Here is a 17,305-nt window from a genome sequence, read left to right as displayed (position 1 = left end):
CTTTTTGGCCGCGTCAGATCTGGTTCCCTCTTCTTCTGGAGTTGTCCTCCGAAGAACCGTGGAGATTGGAGTGTTTTCCGACCCTCATCACACAGGACGAAGGGGCGCTTCTGCATCCCAACCTCGTCTCTGGCTCTCACGGCCTGGATGTTGAGAGCGTAGACTTTGCCTCTTTGGGTCTGTCAGAGGGTGTCTCCCGCATCTTGCTTGCTTCCAGGAAAGATTCCACTAAGAGGAGTTACTTCTTTCTGTGGTGGAGGTTTGCCGTCTGGTGTGACAGCAAGGCCCTAGATCCTCGCTCTTGTCCTACACAGACCCTGCTTGAATACCTTCTGCACTTGTCTGAGTCTGGTCTCAATATCAACTCTGTAAGGGTTCACCTTAGTGCAATCAGTGCATACCATTACCGTGTGGAAGGTAAGCCGATCTCAGGACAGCCTTTAGTTGTTCGCTTCATGAGAGGTTTGCTTTTGTCAAAGCCCCCTGTCAAGCCTCCTACAGTGTCATGGGATCTCAATGTCGTTCTCACCCAGCTGATGAAACCTCCTTTTGAGCCACTGAATTCCTGCCATCTGAAGTACTTGACTTGGAAGGTCATTTTCTTGGTGGCAGTTACTTCAGCTCGTAGAGTCAGTGAGCTTCAGGCCCTGGTAGCCCAGGCCCCTTACACCAAATTTCATCATAACAGAGTAGTCCTCCGCACTCACCCTAAGTTCTTGCCAAAGGTTGTGTCGGAGTTCCATCTGAACCAGTCAATTGTCTTACCAACATTCTTTCCCCGTCCTCATTCCTGCCCTGCTGAACGTCAGCTGCACACATTGGACTGCAAGAGAGCATTGGCCTTCTATCTGGAGCGGACACAGCCCAACAGACAGTCCGCCCAATTGTTTGTTTCTTTTGATCCCAACAGGAGGGGAGTGGCTGTGGGGAAACGCACCATATCCAATTGGCGGTCATGTCACGGCTCATAATGTTAGAGCCATGGCAGCGTCGGTAGCCCACTTGAAGTCAGCCACTATTGAAGAGATTTGCAAAGCTGCGACGTGGTCATCTGTCCACACATTCACATCTCATTACTGCCTGCAGCAGGATACCCGACGCGACAGTCGGTTCGGGCAGTCAGTGCTTCAGAATCTGTTCGGGGTTTAGAATCCAACTCCGCCCCCCTAGGCCCATGTTTATTCTGTTCCAGGCTGCACTCTCAGTTAGTTGGATAAATTGTTAGGTCAATCTCAGTTATGTCCTCGCCGTTGCGAGGCCCAATTGACCATGGTTGTTGTTTTGAGTGAGCCTGGGGGCTAGGGATACCCCATCAGTGAGAACAAGCAGCCTGCTTGTCCTCGGAGAAAGCGAATGCTACATACCTGTAGAAGGTATTCTCCGAGGACAGCAGGCTGATTGTTCTCACAAACCCGCCCGCCTCCCCTTTGGAGTTTTGTCTTCCCTTCTCTTTGTCTTGCTACATATGAGACTGGCCGGCACGAGCCGGTTTCGGGCGGGAAGACGGCTGCGCATGCGCGGTGCGCATCGGCGCGAGGGCTAGCAAAGGCTTTTGCTAGTGAAGATTCCGATTGAAGGGGCTGCCGTGGACATCACCCATCAGTGAGAACAATCAGCTTGCTGTCCTCGGAGAATACCTTCTACAGGTATGTAGCATTCGCTTTATCCACTGATAAGGTGGTAGTGAATCAGTGTTGTTCTACGGGTTATTGGTGGGAGTAGGCTTGCAGGAAATACAAGAGAGGTGGTGGTGTTCTGATTATTTTCAAGAAGGATTTAGATCTGAAGTTATGTTGTTCACAGGTGACAGTCTATGGTGAAGTGTCTGCGTCGACATTACCAAGTGTTGGTAATATCAGGGCAGAATTTGAACTTATGCTTAGTGTATAGTCTTCCAGGGGTGATGAGAACAAGTTGCTCCTTTTTTATTGAATTTTTGAGCAGTTTGTCAATTAATTTGGATAGACTCAGTATTTTGGGAGATTTCAGATATTAGATGAGAAGCTAAAGGGAAGTGATCCTGCATTGCTACAGACTTTGGAAGCACTATCTTTTTGTCAGATTGTACAAGAGCTGACTCATTCTGTGGGTAATGTGTTGGATTTGATATTTTTTGGCTCCTGCGTTATGGCAAGAATTTAGGCAGTCTCTGGTTATTACATTTGTTGGATGGTCAGACCATGCACTAATTTTTTTCCCTTGTGCTTAAAGGATGGTGTGGTAGCAAATACAGTTTATCCTTGTAGAAGTAGGATTAGAAGTAATTTTGAACTTAGTGAATTGAAGAAGGTTTGGATACCTTCTCTACACTTGGATAATCAGTCTACTTTGAATGAGCTGGTAAAAGATTGGTATTCTTCTTTGGAGTTAGTGTTGGATGTTGTTTAAGGGATGGCTACAAGCCAAACCCTTGGATGACTTCTGCAGTAGAAGTGAACTTGTATGGCAAAAAACGAGGGATATAGAAGATTTTGAAAGTTACAAGTTACGTTTTAGGGAATACTTGTCTTCTCTGAGGACAAGCAGGCTGCTTGTTCTCACATGTGGGTTGACGTCCGCGTTGGCCCAGGAACTGGCATTTTGCAAGCAAAATATAAAAAAAAGTTTTGCCAGAGTCTTCTGGCACGCGTGCAGCGCACATGCAGAGTGATTTCCCGCCTGCCTCACGAGTGCAACTCAGTTTCTTTTTCTCCGTGTTGAGGTGCTGCAGATATCCTGCACTTCTCATTGAGGCCCGGGAAAGAGTTTTCTCTGATTTGTTCTTGAGTTTTTATCGCTTGTTTTCTTTGTTTTTAAAAAAAAAAGTTTCCATAGTTTTTCTTCTTAGTTTTTCCCCTTATTCTAAGTTTTCTTTGTTTTTCCACGCAACCGGCCTTTAGGCCACGCGGTCATGTCCTTTTTTTTTGCCTTTGATTTCGCTGAAGCCGTTTTTTCTCACATGTCATCGAAGACACCCAGCAGCTTCAAACGTTCTACTCAGTACAACTGGACCATCTGAGGTACCGATACTCATGCGTTGTGTATCCAGCGCCTAGGATCCGACCATAGCCCAGCTGCTTGTAGTCTGTGTTTTCGTATGAAGAAACGGACTCATGTGTCTCGAGAAGCCCATCGAGAAAAGCTTTTTGGGGCTCGGTCAGATCCTTCGACATCGGTACCGAGATCGGCAGCATCTGCGTCGACATCGAGGGAGGTATCGACATCAGGAGCGGAGATAATGGTTGCTGAGGCACCAACTTGCACTGGGAACCCCCCGGGACCGTCCTTCCTTGAAACGGTACAAAGAAAAGCTATGAGAATGGTATGGGATTTGCGTTACAAGACGTATGAGGAGAGACTTGCTGAACTAAACATGTATACTCTGGAGGAAAGGAGAAACAGGGGTGATATGATACAGACGTTCAAATATTTGAAAGGTATTAATCCGCAAACGAACCTTTTCCGGAGATGGGAAGATGGTAGAACGAGAGGACATGAAATGAGATTGAAGGGGGGCAGACTCAAGAAAAATGTCAGGAAGTATTTTTTCACAGAGAGAGTAGTGGATGCTTGGAATGCCCTCCCGCGGGAGGTGGTGGAAATGAAAACGGTAACGGAATTCAAACATGCGTGGGATAAGCATAAAGGAATCCTGTGCAGAAGGAATGGATCCTCAGAAGCTTAGTCGAGATCGGGAGGCGGGGCTGGTGGTTGGGAGGCGGGGATAGTGCTGGGCAGACTTATACGGTCTGTGCCCTGAAGAGCACAGGTACAAATCTAAGTAGAGTATACACAAAAAGTAGCACATATGAGTTATCTTGTTGGGCAGACTGGATGGACCATGCAGGTCTTTTTCTGCCGTCATCTACTATGTTACTATGACCTGACCCCGAGGAGATGTGAGGATTCTACTTCGTTCTCATTGGTACTGAGGAGTCTCGATGGTGAAGGTGAAGAAGCACCGGAATCGATCTCCTGCAACACACGGTGCCGGGAGCTCCGGGTTGTCGAGAGACTCGGCACCCGAGAAGCGTCGGTGCCAAGAGGACCGCTCCCCCTCTATACAGGAGGTGCCGATGCGTCGGTCTCCTGGCAGCCCAGTACCTGCTCCCGAACCTCGATAGGTTCTGCCACTGGTTGTTTCACCAACCCCGCAGCCTTCTCCGATGGTGGCTCTCGACGAGTGCATCCGGGCCCTGCTTCCAGAGCTTCTGGAAGGACTGCTGCACCAGTCTGCTTCGGTGTCGGGGGTGCTTGTGCCTTCCGTACTGTCTGCTGCAGCAGCGTCTGGCCCTTCACCTGCGGTGAGGTTCCCGTCCTCTCGGTGTCAGCAGCCACCCAGGTCAACTCCCCTTCGACGTCGGAGAAGGAAGCTTCGCCGTAGTCCAGGCAGGCGTCGACTTCTCGACATCACCATCGAGGACGTCGATCCTCGGCGTCAAGGCAGGCTCAGTCTCGGAGTACTCTCAGAGAGGTCTTATCCGATACTGAAGAGGAGCGTTCATGGGAGTCATAGGAAGATCCCAGGTACTTTTCTTCTGACGCATCCTATGGGATTCTCTCTGAACCTTCCCCTCCACCAGAAAGGAGACCATCTCCCCCGGAGAGTCTGTCCTTTACATCCTTTGTCCAGGAAATGGCTATGGCTATTCCTTTTCCTAAGGAGGTTGAGAATAAGCCCAGGGCTGAGATGCTCGAGGTCCTGGACTATCCTTCTCCACCTAGCCATGCTGTGTCGGCTCCTCTGCATAAGGTACTGAAGGAGGTCCTTATGCGGAACTGGTCGTACCCTCTGTCTGACCCCGTGATCCCCAAGAAAGCTGATTCCCAGTATCGGATCCACGGTGAACCTGGGTTGATGAGATTCCAGTTACCCCACAATTCGAAGGTGGTGGACTCCGCCCTCAAAAGAGCCAAGAGTACTAGGGACTATGCTTTGGCACCCCCAGGCAGAGAAGCTAGGACCTTGGACTCTTATGGGAGGAAAATGTATTAGGCCACTATGCTCACTGCCCGAATTCAGTCATACCAGCTCTGCACGAGCGTCCACTTGCGCAACTGAGTGAGGCAACTGTCCAGCTTGGTTGATGCACTCCCTCCGGAGCAGGCCGAACCCTTTCGCCAGGTGGTCAGGCAGCAGAAGGCGTGTCGAAAATTCCTGGCCAGGGTGGTACGTTCGAGACTTTTGATGTAGCATCCAGAATCGCTGCCCAAGGTATAGTGATGTGCAGACTCTCATGGCTGCGTGTCTCTGACCTGGATCATTCGGTCCAGCAGTGGATGGCGGATGTTCCTTGCCGAGGGGACAACCTTCTTGGTGAGAAAGTAGAGGATCTTGTTGATCAAGAAGCACAATGATGCTATGGATTCTCTCTCCCACCTGGCATCTTGTGCTACAACCTCCTCAACTAGGAAGTATTTTGGAGGGAAGAGGAGTGCTCCCTATTCCTATGCTAGGAGTAGGTACACTGCTGCTTCTTGGCAGCCTGCCCAGGCTCAGCCCCAGTGCACTCGTTCTCATCAACAGCGTGCGCCTAAGGCCCCTGCTGCTCCCCAGCAAAAGCAAGGGACAGGCTTTTGACTGGCTGCAGTTCAGCATAGCCACTGTAAAAGTGTCTGTACCAGACAACTTACCAGTTGGGGGGAGGTTAATGTTTTTTCACCAAAGGTGGCCTCTCATAACCTCCAACCGGTGGGTTATTCAAATAGTCCAGTTAGGATACACCCTCAAGCTGGAATCCAAACCTCCAAATTGCCCACTGGGAGCTCATTCTTACAGCTCCCAGCACAAGCAGGTACTTGCAGAGGAACTCTCCGCCCTTCTAAAGGCCCAAGCAGTCGAACCCGTTCCACCAGGGGAAGAAGGGCTGGGATTCTATTCCAGGTACTTCCTTGTGCAAAAGAAAACGGGGGGGGGGGGGGGGGGATTCGTCCCATCCTAGACCTAAGGGCCCTGAACAAATTCCTTGTCCGAGAAAAGTTCAGGATGGTTTCTGTTGGCACCCTTCATCCCATGATTCAGGAAAATGATTGGCTATGTTCTCTGGACTTAAATGATGAGTGCACACACATCTCGATACTTTCAGCTCTCAGGAGGTATCTTCGATTTTGGCTGAGAGCACAGCACTTTTAGTGCCGTGTACTGCACTTTGGTCTGGCGTCTGCGCCCAGAGTGTTTACAAAGTGCCTAGCGGTAGTTGCAGTGTCACTACGCAGACTGGGAGTGCATGTGTTTCCTTCTCTCGACGATTGGCTGGTGAAGAGCACCTCGGAGGAAGGTGCTCTGGAGTCCATGTGAATGACTATTCAGGTGCTGGAGCTAGTGGGATTCGTAGTAAGTTACTCAAAGTCCCATCTCACCCCAGTCCAAAAATTGGAATTCATTGGAGCGCTGCTGGACACAAAGACAGCTCAAGCGTATCTTCCCGAGGCAAGGGCAGACAACCTTCTGTCCCTGGTGTTCATAGTTCAAGCGTCTGGGAGACTGGGCAGCTAAATGGCAGATGACGTTTAATGTGAGCAAGTGCAAGGTGATGCATGTGGGAAAAAAGAACCCGAATTATAGCTACGTCATGCAAGGTTCCACATTAGGAGTTGCGGACCAAGAAAGGGATCTGGGTTTTGTCGTCGATAATACACTGAAACCTTCTGCTCAGTGTGCTACTGTGGCTAGGAAAGCGAATAGAATGTTGGGTATTATTAGGAAAGGTATGGAAAACAGGTGTGAGGATGTTATAATGCCATTGTATCGCTCCATGATGCGACCGCACCTTGAGTATTGTGTTCAATTCTGGTCGCCGCATCTCAAGAAAGATATTGTAGAATTGGAAAAGGTGCAGCAAAGGGTGACTAAAATGATAGCAGGGATGGGACAACTTCCCTATGAAGAAAGACTAAGGAGGCTAGGGCTTTTCAGCTTGCAGAAGAGACGGCTGAGGGGAGACATGATAGAGGTATATAAAATAATGAGTGGAGTGGAACAGGTGGATGTGAAGCGTCTGTTCACATTTTCCAATAATACTAGGACTAGGGGGCATGCAATGAAACTACAGTGTAGTAAATTTAAAACAAATTGGAGAAAATGTTTCTTCACCCAACGCATAATTAAACTGTGGAATTCGTTGCCAGAGAACGTGGTGAAGGCGGTTAGCTTGGCAGAGTTTAAAAAAGGGTTAGACAGTTTCCTAAAGGACAAGTCCATAAACCACTACTAAATGGACTTGGGAAAAATCCACAATTCTAGGAATATCATGTATAGAATGTTTGTAAGTTTGGGAAGCTTGCCAGGTGCCCTTGGCCTGGATTGGCCGCTGTCGTGGACAGGATGCTGGGCTTGATGGACCCTTGGTCTTTTCCCAGTGTGGCATTACTTATGTACTTATGTTTCAGCAGATCACGGCTCGGCAGATGTTGAGACTTCTGGGGCACATGGCCTCCACAGTTCATGTAGCACCCATGGCACATCTACATATGAGATCAGCTCAATGGACCCTAGCTTCCCAGTGGTTTCAAGCTAGGGGGATCTAGAGGATATGATCCAACTATCCACTGACTTTCGGAATTCTCTTCAGTGGTGGACGATCTGATCCAGTTTGACCATGGGACGACCATTCCAAATTCCTCAGCCACAAACAGTGCTGACGATGGATGCATTCTTCCTGGGATGGGGAGCCCATGTAGATGGGCTTCATACTCAAAGAGCCTGGTCTTCAGATCAATGTCCTGGAATTGCGAGCGATCTGGAACGCTCTGAAGGCTTTTAGAGATTGGCTGTCCAACCAAATCATCTTGATTCAGACAATCAGGTTGCCATGTATTACACCAACAAGCAGGGGGCACTGGAACTCTCCCTCTGTGTCAGGAAGCCATCCAGATGTGGCTTTGGGCACACCAACACGGCCTATTTCTCCAAGCCACTTATCTGCAGACGTAAACAACAGTCTGGCCAAAAGGCTGAGCAGGATATTGCAACCTCATGAGTGGTCCCCCGCAAGATCTTCCGAGCATGGGGCACCCCCTCAGTGGATCTTTTTGCCACTCAGATCAGTCACAAGGTCCTTCAGTTCTGTTTCAGGCTTCAGGCCCACGAGAGACTAGTGTCAGATGCCTTTCTCCTACATTGGGGAACAGGCCTTCTGTATGCGTATCCTCCCATACCTCTAGTATGGAAGACTTTGCTGAAACTCAAGCAAGACTGCGGAACCATGATTCTGATTGCTCCCTTCTGGCCATGCCAGTTTTGGTTCACTCTTCTTCTGGAGTTGTCCTCCGAGGAACCGTGGAGATTGGAGTGTTTTCCAACCCTCATCACCCAGAACAAGGGGTCGCTTCTACATCCCAACCTCCAGCCTCTGGCTCTCACAGCCTGGATGTTGAGAGCTTAGAATTCACCTCCTTGAGTCTCTCAGAGGGTGTCTCCCGGGTCTTGCTTGCTTCCAGGAAAGATTCCACGAAGAGGTGTTACTCTTTCAATTGGAGGAGGTTTGCCGTCTGGTGTGACAGCAAGGCCCTAGATCCTCTTTCTTGTCCTGCACAGACCCTGCTTGAATACCTTCTACACTTATCAGAGTCTGGTCTCAAGACCAACTCCATAAGTGCAATTAGTGCTTATCAATGTGTAGAAGGTAAGCCTATCTCTGGATAGCCTTTAGTTATTCGCTTCATGAGAGGTTTGCTTTTGTCAAAGCCCCTATCAAACCTCCACCAGTGTCATAGGATCTCAACGTCGTCCTCACCCAGCTGATGAAAGCTCCTTTTGAGCCACTGAATTTCTGCCATCTGAAGTACTTGACCTGGAAGGTCGTTTTCTTGGTGGCTGTTACTTCAGCTCGTAGGGTTAGTGAGCTTCAGGCTTTAGTAATGCATGCATCTTATACTAAGTTTCATCACAACAGAGTAGTCCTCCACACGCAACCTAAGTTTTTGCCGAAGGTGGTGTCACAGTTCCATCTGAACCAGTCAATTGTCTTGCCAACATTTTTTCCCCGTCCACATGCCCACACTGGCAAAAGTAGTTTGCATACCTTGGACTGCAAGAGAGCATTGACCTTTTACGTGGCGTGGACGAAGCCCTTCAGACAGTCCGCCCAGTTTTTTTTGTTTCTTTCAACCCCAACAGGAGGGGCGTCGCCATCGGAAAATGCACAATCTGCAATTGACTAGCAGATTGCATTTTCTTCACTTATGCCCAAGCTGGGCTGACTGTGGAGCGCCATGTCACGGCTCATAATGTTAGAGCCATGGCTGCGTCGGTGGCTCACTTAAAGTTAGCCTGCATTCAAGAGATTTGCAAAGCTGCAACATGGTCATCAGTCCACACATTCACATCTCACTACTGCCTTGAGCAGGATACCTGACGCGACAGTCGGTTTGGGCAGACAGTGCTGCAGAACCTGTTCAGGATTTAGAATCCAACTCCACCCTCCTAGGCTCATCTATTCCAGGCTGCACTCTCAGCTAGCTGTGTATAGTTTCAGATTAATCTATGTTATGTCCTCGCCGTTGCGAGGCCGAATTGACCAATGTTCATTGTTTTGAGTGAGCCTGGATGCTAGGGATACCCCACATGTGAGAACAAGCAGCCTGCTTGTCCTTGTAGAAAGTGAAGGTACTTACCTGTAGCAGGTATTCTCCGAGGACAGCAGGCTGATTGTTCTCACAAACCCACCCACCTCCCCTTTGGAGTTGTAATTTGTTATTTTATATGCTTTTTGATTTAACTGAGGAGTCGCACTCGTGCAATGGGCGGGAAATCAGTCTGCGCATGTGCGCTTCACGCGCGCCAGAAGACTCTGGCAAAACCTTTTTTTATATATTTTGCTTGCAAAATGCCGGTTCCCGGGCCAACGCAGACATCGACCCACATGTGAGAACAATCAGCCTGCTGTCCTTGGAGAATACCTGCTACAGGTATGTATATTCGCTTTTATGTGAGAAGCAAGTTTTAGAAACTTAAAATTCCAAACTGCTTTGCAAAAGCCAAAGGAATTGTTTAGCACAGTACGACAGCTAGTGCATGGTCATACGGCTGGTACAGTTCATGATGGACTGGATCCAGTTGCTTTTTTGGCCCATTTGATTCAAAAAAATAAATCGATCAGACATGTTATTGGAATCTATTGTGGATTTATGTATGAATGACACAGAAACAGTGAGGTATGGATGGGCTTTGATTTGCCTGTAGAACGGAAGGTAGCCAGAATTGTGACTTCCTTAACGCTCACTAAATCTTTAGTTCACCCTTGCTCTGCAGCATTCATTAGAGAATTGTCTACATCAGTGGCCCCAGCTTTGTCACTGATGTGGATAAATCGTTATCTTCTGGGGAGGGTCCAAGGCAGTGTAAGATCTCTACTGTATTACCTCTTTTAAAAAGCGAGTGTTTGGATACTGTGGAGCTAGGCAATTATAGAACTATTTCTGTGGTTCCCATAGTATTGAAGGTAATTGAACAGGTGGTGTTTCAACAGTTGAAGGAGTTTGTGGAGACTGCAAAATGTTTGGACGATTGCCAATATAGGGTATTGATAGAGGCCTCACATTTTGTTTAGTTTCTTTGGCTGTATCTTCAACGTTTAATACAGTAGTTATTGATCTATTATTGACAAAGCTTAAGGTATAGGAGGAGTGGTGTGGAGATGGTTTGCTTCTTTTTTGAAGGGACGTCAAATGCAGGATGTTAGTAAAGGAAAGGTTTCTGCAGTTCAGCTGACTTTCAAGGGAGTGCCTCAAGGTTCTGCCCTTTCTGCTTTATTGTTCAACATCTATATGGCTTCACTGGGATGTGTTTTTTGGGATCTGCAAGAGGAATATAGAATATATGCTGATGTGCATTTTTTTTTCCAGTGAATGGAGGTATATAAATGGTTTGATTGAAAAGTTGACTGACTGTATTTGCTGCTCACCCAGATATAGTGCGATTCCTCTGTAATATATGACCTCAGTGGAGTCTTCAAGTAGTTCTTAAGGCTCTTCAATCGGTCCCATTTGAACCTTTTCATTCGGCAACTATCAAAGATCTTACTTTAAAGGCAGTATTTCTAGTTGCCATTTCATCGGCACGGAGAGTTTCAGAACTTCAAGCTCTTTCTTGCAGAAATCCCTTTCTCCACTTTTCTGACTCGGGAGTTTCCATACAGACAGTTCCGTCCTTTTTGCCAAAGATTGTATCTCCTTTTCATGTCAATCAGACTGTGTTTCTTCCTTCTTTTTCCAGGGAGGTCTATTCTGCACATTTCAGATGGTCTAATCATCTTTTTATCCTCTTTGCGGGACCATGGAAGGGTTTGCTGGCCTCCAAATTGACTGTGGCGCGATGGCTTAAGGATGCTATTTCTTCTGCTTATATTCTGATGGGTAGATCTGCTCCCATGCATGTCAAGACTAATTCTACCAGGTCTTTGGTGACTTCTTTGGCAGAATCTAGGGCAATTTCGTTGGCAGAGATCTGTCTATCAGCGATATGGTGGTCTTCCATTTGGATGTGCCTGCTCGAGCACATGCAGGAATATCACAGTCCTTCCCCTCTTATGGATTGCTTTTGTATATCCTATTTGTCTGGATTGATCCTTGCGACATAATGAAAGGAAAAAATTATCTGATAATTTTCTTTCCTTTAGTCCCAAAGGATTAGTCCAAAGCCCGGGGTTCTATGTAATTGAGGCTGGAGGGTTTTTTTTCTCTGGAACTCACTCTCTTTCACTGCTTTGTTTTTGAATGCTGGCTTGGTTGCTAAGCACAGGAGCTTATGAGGCACAACTCACAGTTCTCTACCTCCACTGCTGGCAGATGGTCACAACCCATTTGTGTGGACTGATATTTTGGGACTAAAGGAAAGAAAATGATCAGATAACTAATTTTTCTATCACGGCTTAGATTAAGTATGCTGGAGACAGGAAAGATAGTGGAGGGAGCATGGTAAGATGAGAGTCAACTTTGTGTATTCTAATCCTGGATCTACTATTGATTCCCAGCAGGTTTATGGGTAAGTTACTCCTGCTCATACTGTACCTAATGTTTAATTCTCTCTTTGCCTAAGGTCATGTAGAACTTGAGCACAAGATGATTACATTTAACCCATCTTTACTCTGAAATGGATTTTTCTTTTCCTATATCTTGCTTTCCCCTCTTACGCTGCTACCTTTATCTATTTTATTGTCTTTGATCTACTCCTGTTTCTTCTTACACCTTGTTGTCCTCATCTTTTTGCCTTCTTTTTTTCTACCGCTGTTGTCTTTACCTACACTCTCTATAATCTGTGCTAGCCATCCCCTATTCTGTGCTGCACTAGTTCTCACCCTGTCATCTTCCTTGTTTTGTCTCCCCTCCCCTTCACAGTGGGGGATTTTTTTCTGTCCTGCTGCTTCTTTGTTTGCCGCCTTATGCTAATTTTGTTGTTTCTTTTTTCACCAGAAAATCTTTTTGATCCATCAACAGACTTGTCAGAGATAGATGCCCGGTTACATGCCCTGCAGGAGTACATGAAGAACCTGGATACAAGAACATAACTAATCAGTTGGCTCTCTTTAATGGTACATTCCATTATATTGAGTCTCACCAAATAATTTCAGAAAACAAGCCTATATCTCTCTGCATGAAAACCTGAGGCGAGCACCATAGATTTCAACTCACGAAGGGTACAACAGAGACCTCTTTATTCATTCTTCTTTAGTCTGAAGAGAGACAGAGAGCCTCCTCTTCCTTCCATAGTCTGGGGAGGGTGAATCTTCTCCACCTTTATTTCTCCCCAGCCCCCTGTGGAAGTAGACCCTTCGCCTACCCTCCTGCAATTAACCGAGAACTCATAAAGGAATTGAACTGTGGCAGTTTCCTGCTCATCTGGTTACATGATTGAAACTCCATTGTGAGAATAATTACATTGTGTGTGTGTATTGGGTAGAGGTGATCCTGGGTTTAGTCTGTATTTTTTAATCCATTTTATGCTCCTTTCCACTTCTTCCAATTTACTTCAGATATGTTTCATTTTATTTATCATGTAATGAAGCTTAGAGTTGGATGATTATGTGAAGCTAGTGTGTTTTTTTTCTCTCTTCTATTAAACTAGTCCTTGTAATACAGCTCTGGAAGTGAGAGGATACATGAACAACTTCAGGACTTCTCTCTTGTCTAAATGGGGCATATAGTTCTGGAGCAGCAAATGTTAATTTATCATGTATTCAGTACTCAATTGTCATAGTCTTTGCTGAACCGGATGCATTTTGAGTTTTATGTGTGGCCATGTTCTTCATTAGGGTGCAGTCACTCACTAGAAAAAGCATCTGAAATGAAGATACTGCTTTACATCATTAGCAATAGTCCAAAGTTCTGGTGACCATCTTGGTTTTGAGTAAAACCAGAGTTATTGCTGGTTCTGATGCTTTTTTGAAGGATACAAAAAGTATGTAATAATGACAAAGATCCTATATTTAGGCCTGGTAATTTCTGATCTCTTCCAGCTCAGCTGGATCAAGTGCAGGAATCCTAGCACCATGAATCGTGTAGCTACCTGGGTATTTTCCTCCTATTTTAATAGCACTTTCTTCTTGTCCATTCCAAATCAGTGTGTCTTATGTGCACCTGTCGTCAAATGGAGATGGAGAAAAAAGACTCGGAACTGACTTTAGTCTCCTTAAAGGGGTCTGTTGCAGTTCAGCATTTCTTTGTCTCCAGCAGATGATGCAGACATGCTAGCTGGTGCAGAAGCTAGGATTAGGCTGTTCCAAGGAAGACTATAGGCATGGGTTCCCTTTCCAGTAAAACATAAACAGTATTGGGGTTCTCTGGACAACATCCTGTTGGGACTGATTTTACCTTCCCTTTAGGGAACTGATTCAGTTGAGTCAAGTTCCCACACTGATGGGTCAAGCTGACTTTGTGATGGATCTGATAGTAGGAGCTACTAGCAGCACATAGTTATTGGAGAACAACAGGAGTCAGTAAAAGTTTGCATAGCACAGGCTTGCAGCACTCTCTCCCAATCTGTGCTGTATTGCTGGGGTCCAAAGTGATCACACTCAGCACTCTCTCCCTCTGCTGTGTCTGTGGAGAAAATAGGTATGTGCTATGCCAAAAGTAGCTCAGCCTCTCAGCAGGGGCATTCTCCCTGCTTTATGAGCAGGCAGACAGGTTTTGGGGTTTTTTTTTATTTATTAGATTTATATACCACCTTTCTGTGATAGTCAAAACAGTTTTACATGTTTATTCAGGCTCTATTTTGTTCCTAATTTTTGTTTTGTTTTGTTTTTTATACCTAAGCAATGGAGGGTTTGGTAACTTGCCCAGGATCATAAGAAGCTGCAGTAGGAATCGAGCTTAGTTCCCCAGGTTCACAGCTCATTGCAGTAACTATTAGGCTACTCCTGCACTCCATATGGTTAGGAGCACAGAGGGTCAGTACCTAGCCAAAAGCAAACCTGGGTGGTTGAATTCCCCAAATCAGAGCTGCACCCTATGGTAGTAGACAGCATTGTGCTGTGCACTGCTGTTATGCTATGTCAGTGCTCCCATTATGTTGGGCTCAGCAGCCACTTTACCACTGTTTTGTAGCCAAAAATAAATAAATTAAGCAAGCTAGCTCTTTTCCTCCCTGTTTCCTTTCAATAGATGAACATATCAACCCTCAGGTGATGCAAAGCCTGCACAGTCCTATTTCTCTACAAAGTTATCATTTCAACAGACGACCTTACAGGCATATTGGAGCTTCTCTCTCTCCACATGCCCCTTCAGCTAGCTGAGCAATGGTGGGAACTAGAGGTGTGCACGGGGACATAGTTCCATCACCATTAATTTCCAATCCATCCCAATTCACTTTTGATCTGTCCCCTCTCATCTCCACAGTAGTAATGACTATTTTGTCCTCATTCCCTTGGATGTCTGTGAATTTCCCATTGTCCCCGTCCCCATGTACACCTCTAGTGAGCACAGCCTGCAGAACCTGCTCTTTCCCACTACACAAGCAAAGTTTCTCAAAGCGCTATCCTGAAGATGTAACGAGAGCAGATGCTCATAAGTAAACATTCTTTACTGGGAAATGTGGTGACTTAGAACAGTCATTCATGCTCATAGTTGTGTATAAAATCCCAAGGGAAATTCTGGTAGTTTTAACTCTGCTTTTACAGGGCTTAATAGAGATTTGCAAGCTAATTTGTTTGTGGGATTTTAATGTGCATTGTTAAGGAGGAGTTGATGTGGCCTCCAATGATTTTTGGAAGGAGGTTAGAGGATTTGGATCTTTTGCAGTGAGTGCAGTCACTGGCACATGAATTGGGATGTATTTTAGATATGGTTTTTTTTATTCAGAATGCTTGGTTTTGGCACCAGTTCTCTTTGACAGCTTTTTGAATCCTCCTGCCACTCTTAAAACCTGTTATCCAGCTAATTTATTATGTTGCTGCTAAATAATTGAATCCTGTACCTCTTAACAACTGTGCAGGGACGTACCAACACGGTAAGCGAGGTAAGCATGGCAGGAGGGTGCCATCCTCTGGGGGGGCGCCCCGCCGCACCATGCTTACCTCGTCCTCTTCTCCCCAGATCCTTTTCCTTTTTTTGTTTGTTTAAATTTACCTCTGTCCAGCGGCAGCGTAGCATTAGTGAGGAGGCGGCGCTCCCCCGCCCCGACGTGTCAGTCTTCCCTTCGCTCAGTTCCGCCTTCTTCTGACATCAGAAATGACATCAGAAGAAGGCAGGACACTGAGCGAAGGGAAGACTGACACGTCGGGGCGGGGGAGCGCCGCCTCCTTCTCACTAACGCTACGCTGCTGCCGGACAGAGGTAAATTTAAACAAAAAAAAAAAGGAAGAGGGCGGGTAGTGTAGCGATCATTTTCGGGGGGGGGGGCAACTGCAGGGGGGCGCCGGAGACCCTAGGCACGGCCCTGCAACTGTGTGTAGAATGGTTCTACAAGGACAAGCAGGACATTGTTTCTCACATATGGGTGACGCTGCCCAGTGTGTTATCTCTTTAAGAGGCTTATGACAGCATCCCACTGCACATGTACAGGTCCCTTCCCACCCAAGGCGCAAGCATGGGAAGGCCGGCAGTCGCTCAAAAGCACATGGTTCGGGATAAGGTATCTTTTAAAGATATCATCAAAACAGGGAAGATAGGGCATCCTGATAGTGAGGTTGCAAAAGAGACCATAGTAGATCAGGTGTCCTTAAATAAAAATAAAAAACAGACAAAAGATTGCAAATTAATACTGTCAAATACTGAGCATAATGTAAATAAGAACAAGAAACATAGTTTGAAATGTATATATGCAAATGCCAGGAGCCCTAGAAATAAGATGGGAGTGTTACAATATATTGCACTAAATGAAAAATTAGATATAATAGATATCTCTGAGACCTGGTGGAAGGAGGATAGCCAGTTGGACACTGTCATACCGGGGTAAAAATTATATCATAGTGATAGGTTGGATCAAATTGGTGGAGGGGTAGCATTGTATATTAACGAGAGCCTTGAATCAAATAGATTGAAAATTCTGCAGGAAACAAAACACTTCTTGGAATCACTATGGATTGAAATTCCATGTGTAAAGGGGGAAAAAGATGGTGATAGGAGTATACTACCGTCCGCCTGGCTAGGATGAACAGAAGGATGCAGAAATGTTAAAGGAAATTAGGGACGCAAACAAACTGGGCAACATAATAATAACGGGTGATTTCAATTACCCCGATATTGACTGGGTAAATGTAACATCAGGGCACGCTAGAGAGGTAAGATTCCTTGATGAAATCAAGGACTGCTTTATGGAGCAGCTGGTACAGGAGCAGACGAGAGAAGGAAAAATTCTAGACCTAGTCTTTAGTGGAGCGCATGATCTGGTGCAGGAGGTAATGGTGCTGGGGGCCGCTTGATAACAGTGATCATAATATGATCAGAATTGAAATTACTTTTGAAGTAAGTATACACAGGAAATCAAATATGTTAGCGTTTAACTTTAAAAAAGGAGACTATGATAAAATGAGAAGAACGGTGAAAAAAAAAAACTTAGAGCAGCTGCGAGGGTCAAACATTTACGTCAGGCGTGGATACTGTTCAAAAACACCATCCTGGAAGCCCAGGCCAAATATATTCCGCGTATTAAAAAAGGAGGACGGAAGACCAAACGACAGCCATCATGGTTAAAAAGTGAGGTGAAGGAAGCTATTAGAGCTAAAAGAAAATCCTTCAGAAAATGGAAGAAGGAACTGACTGAAAATAATAAGAAACAGCATAAGGAATGTCAAGTCAAATGCAAAGCGCTGATAAGGAAGGCTAAGAGGGACTTTGAAAAAAAGAATGCATTGGAGGCCGAAACACATAGTAAAAACTTTTTTTAGGT

The 17,305-nt window shown here is 46.0% G+C and overlaps 1 protein-coding gene across 5 annotated transcripts in view; it reads left to right on the top strand.

Moving 5' to 3' along the window:
- Nucleotides 1-14,516, top strand: part of CCDC61 (coiled-coil domain containing 61) — a 647,013-nt gene extending 632,497 nt beyond the window's left edge. For all 5 annotated transcript variants that reach the window (XM_030218079.1, XM_030218082.1, XM_030218080.1 and 2 more), the window contains one exon: nt 12,391-14,516. In XM_030218079.1, the coding sequence (XP_030073939.1) occupies nt 12,391-12,485 (95 nt within the window). In that variant the 3' untranslated portion in view covers nt 12,486-14,516. The remainder of the gene's footprint in view (nt 1-12,390) is intronic.
- The last annotated feature ends 2,789 nt before the right edge of the window (nt 14,517-17,305 follow it).

Source organism: Microcaecilia unicolor, chromosome 11 (assembly GCF_901765095.1).
Source record: "Microcaecilia unicolor chromosome 11, aMicUni1.1, whole genome shotgun sequence".
NCBI classification, from domain to species: Eukaryota; Metazoa; Chordata; class Amphibia; order Gymnophiona; family Siphonopidae; genus Microcaecilia; species Microcaecilia unicolor.
This window is presented reverse-complemented; position numbering and strand designations above follow the sequence as displayed.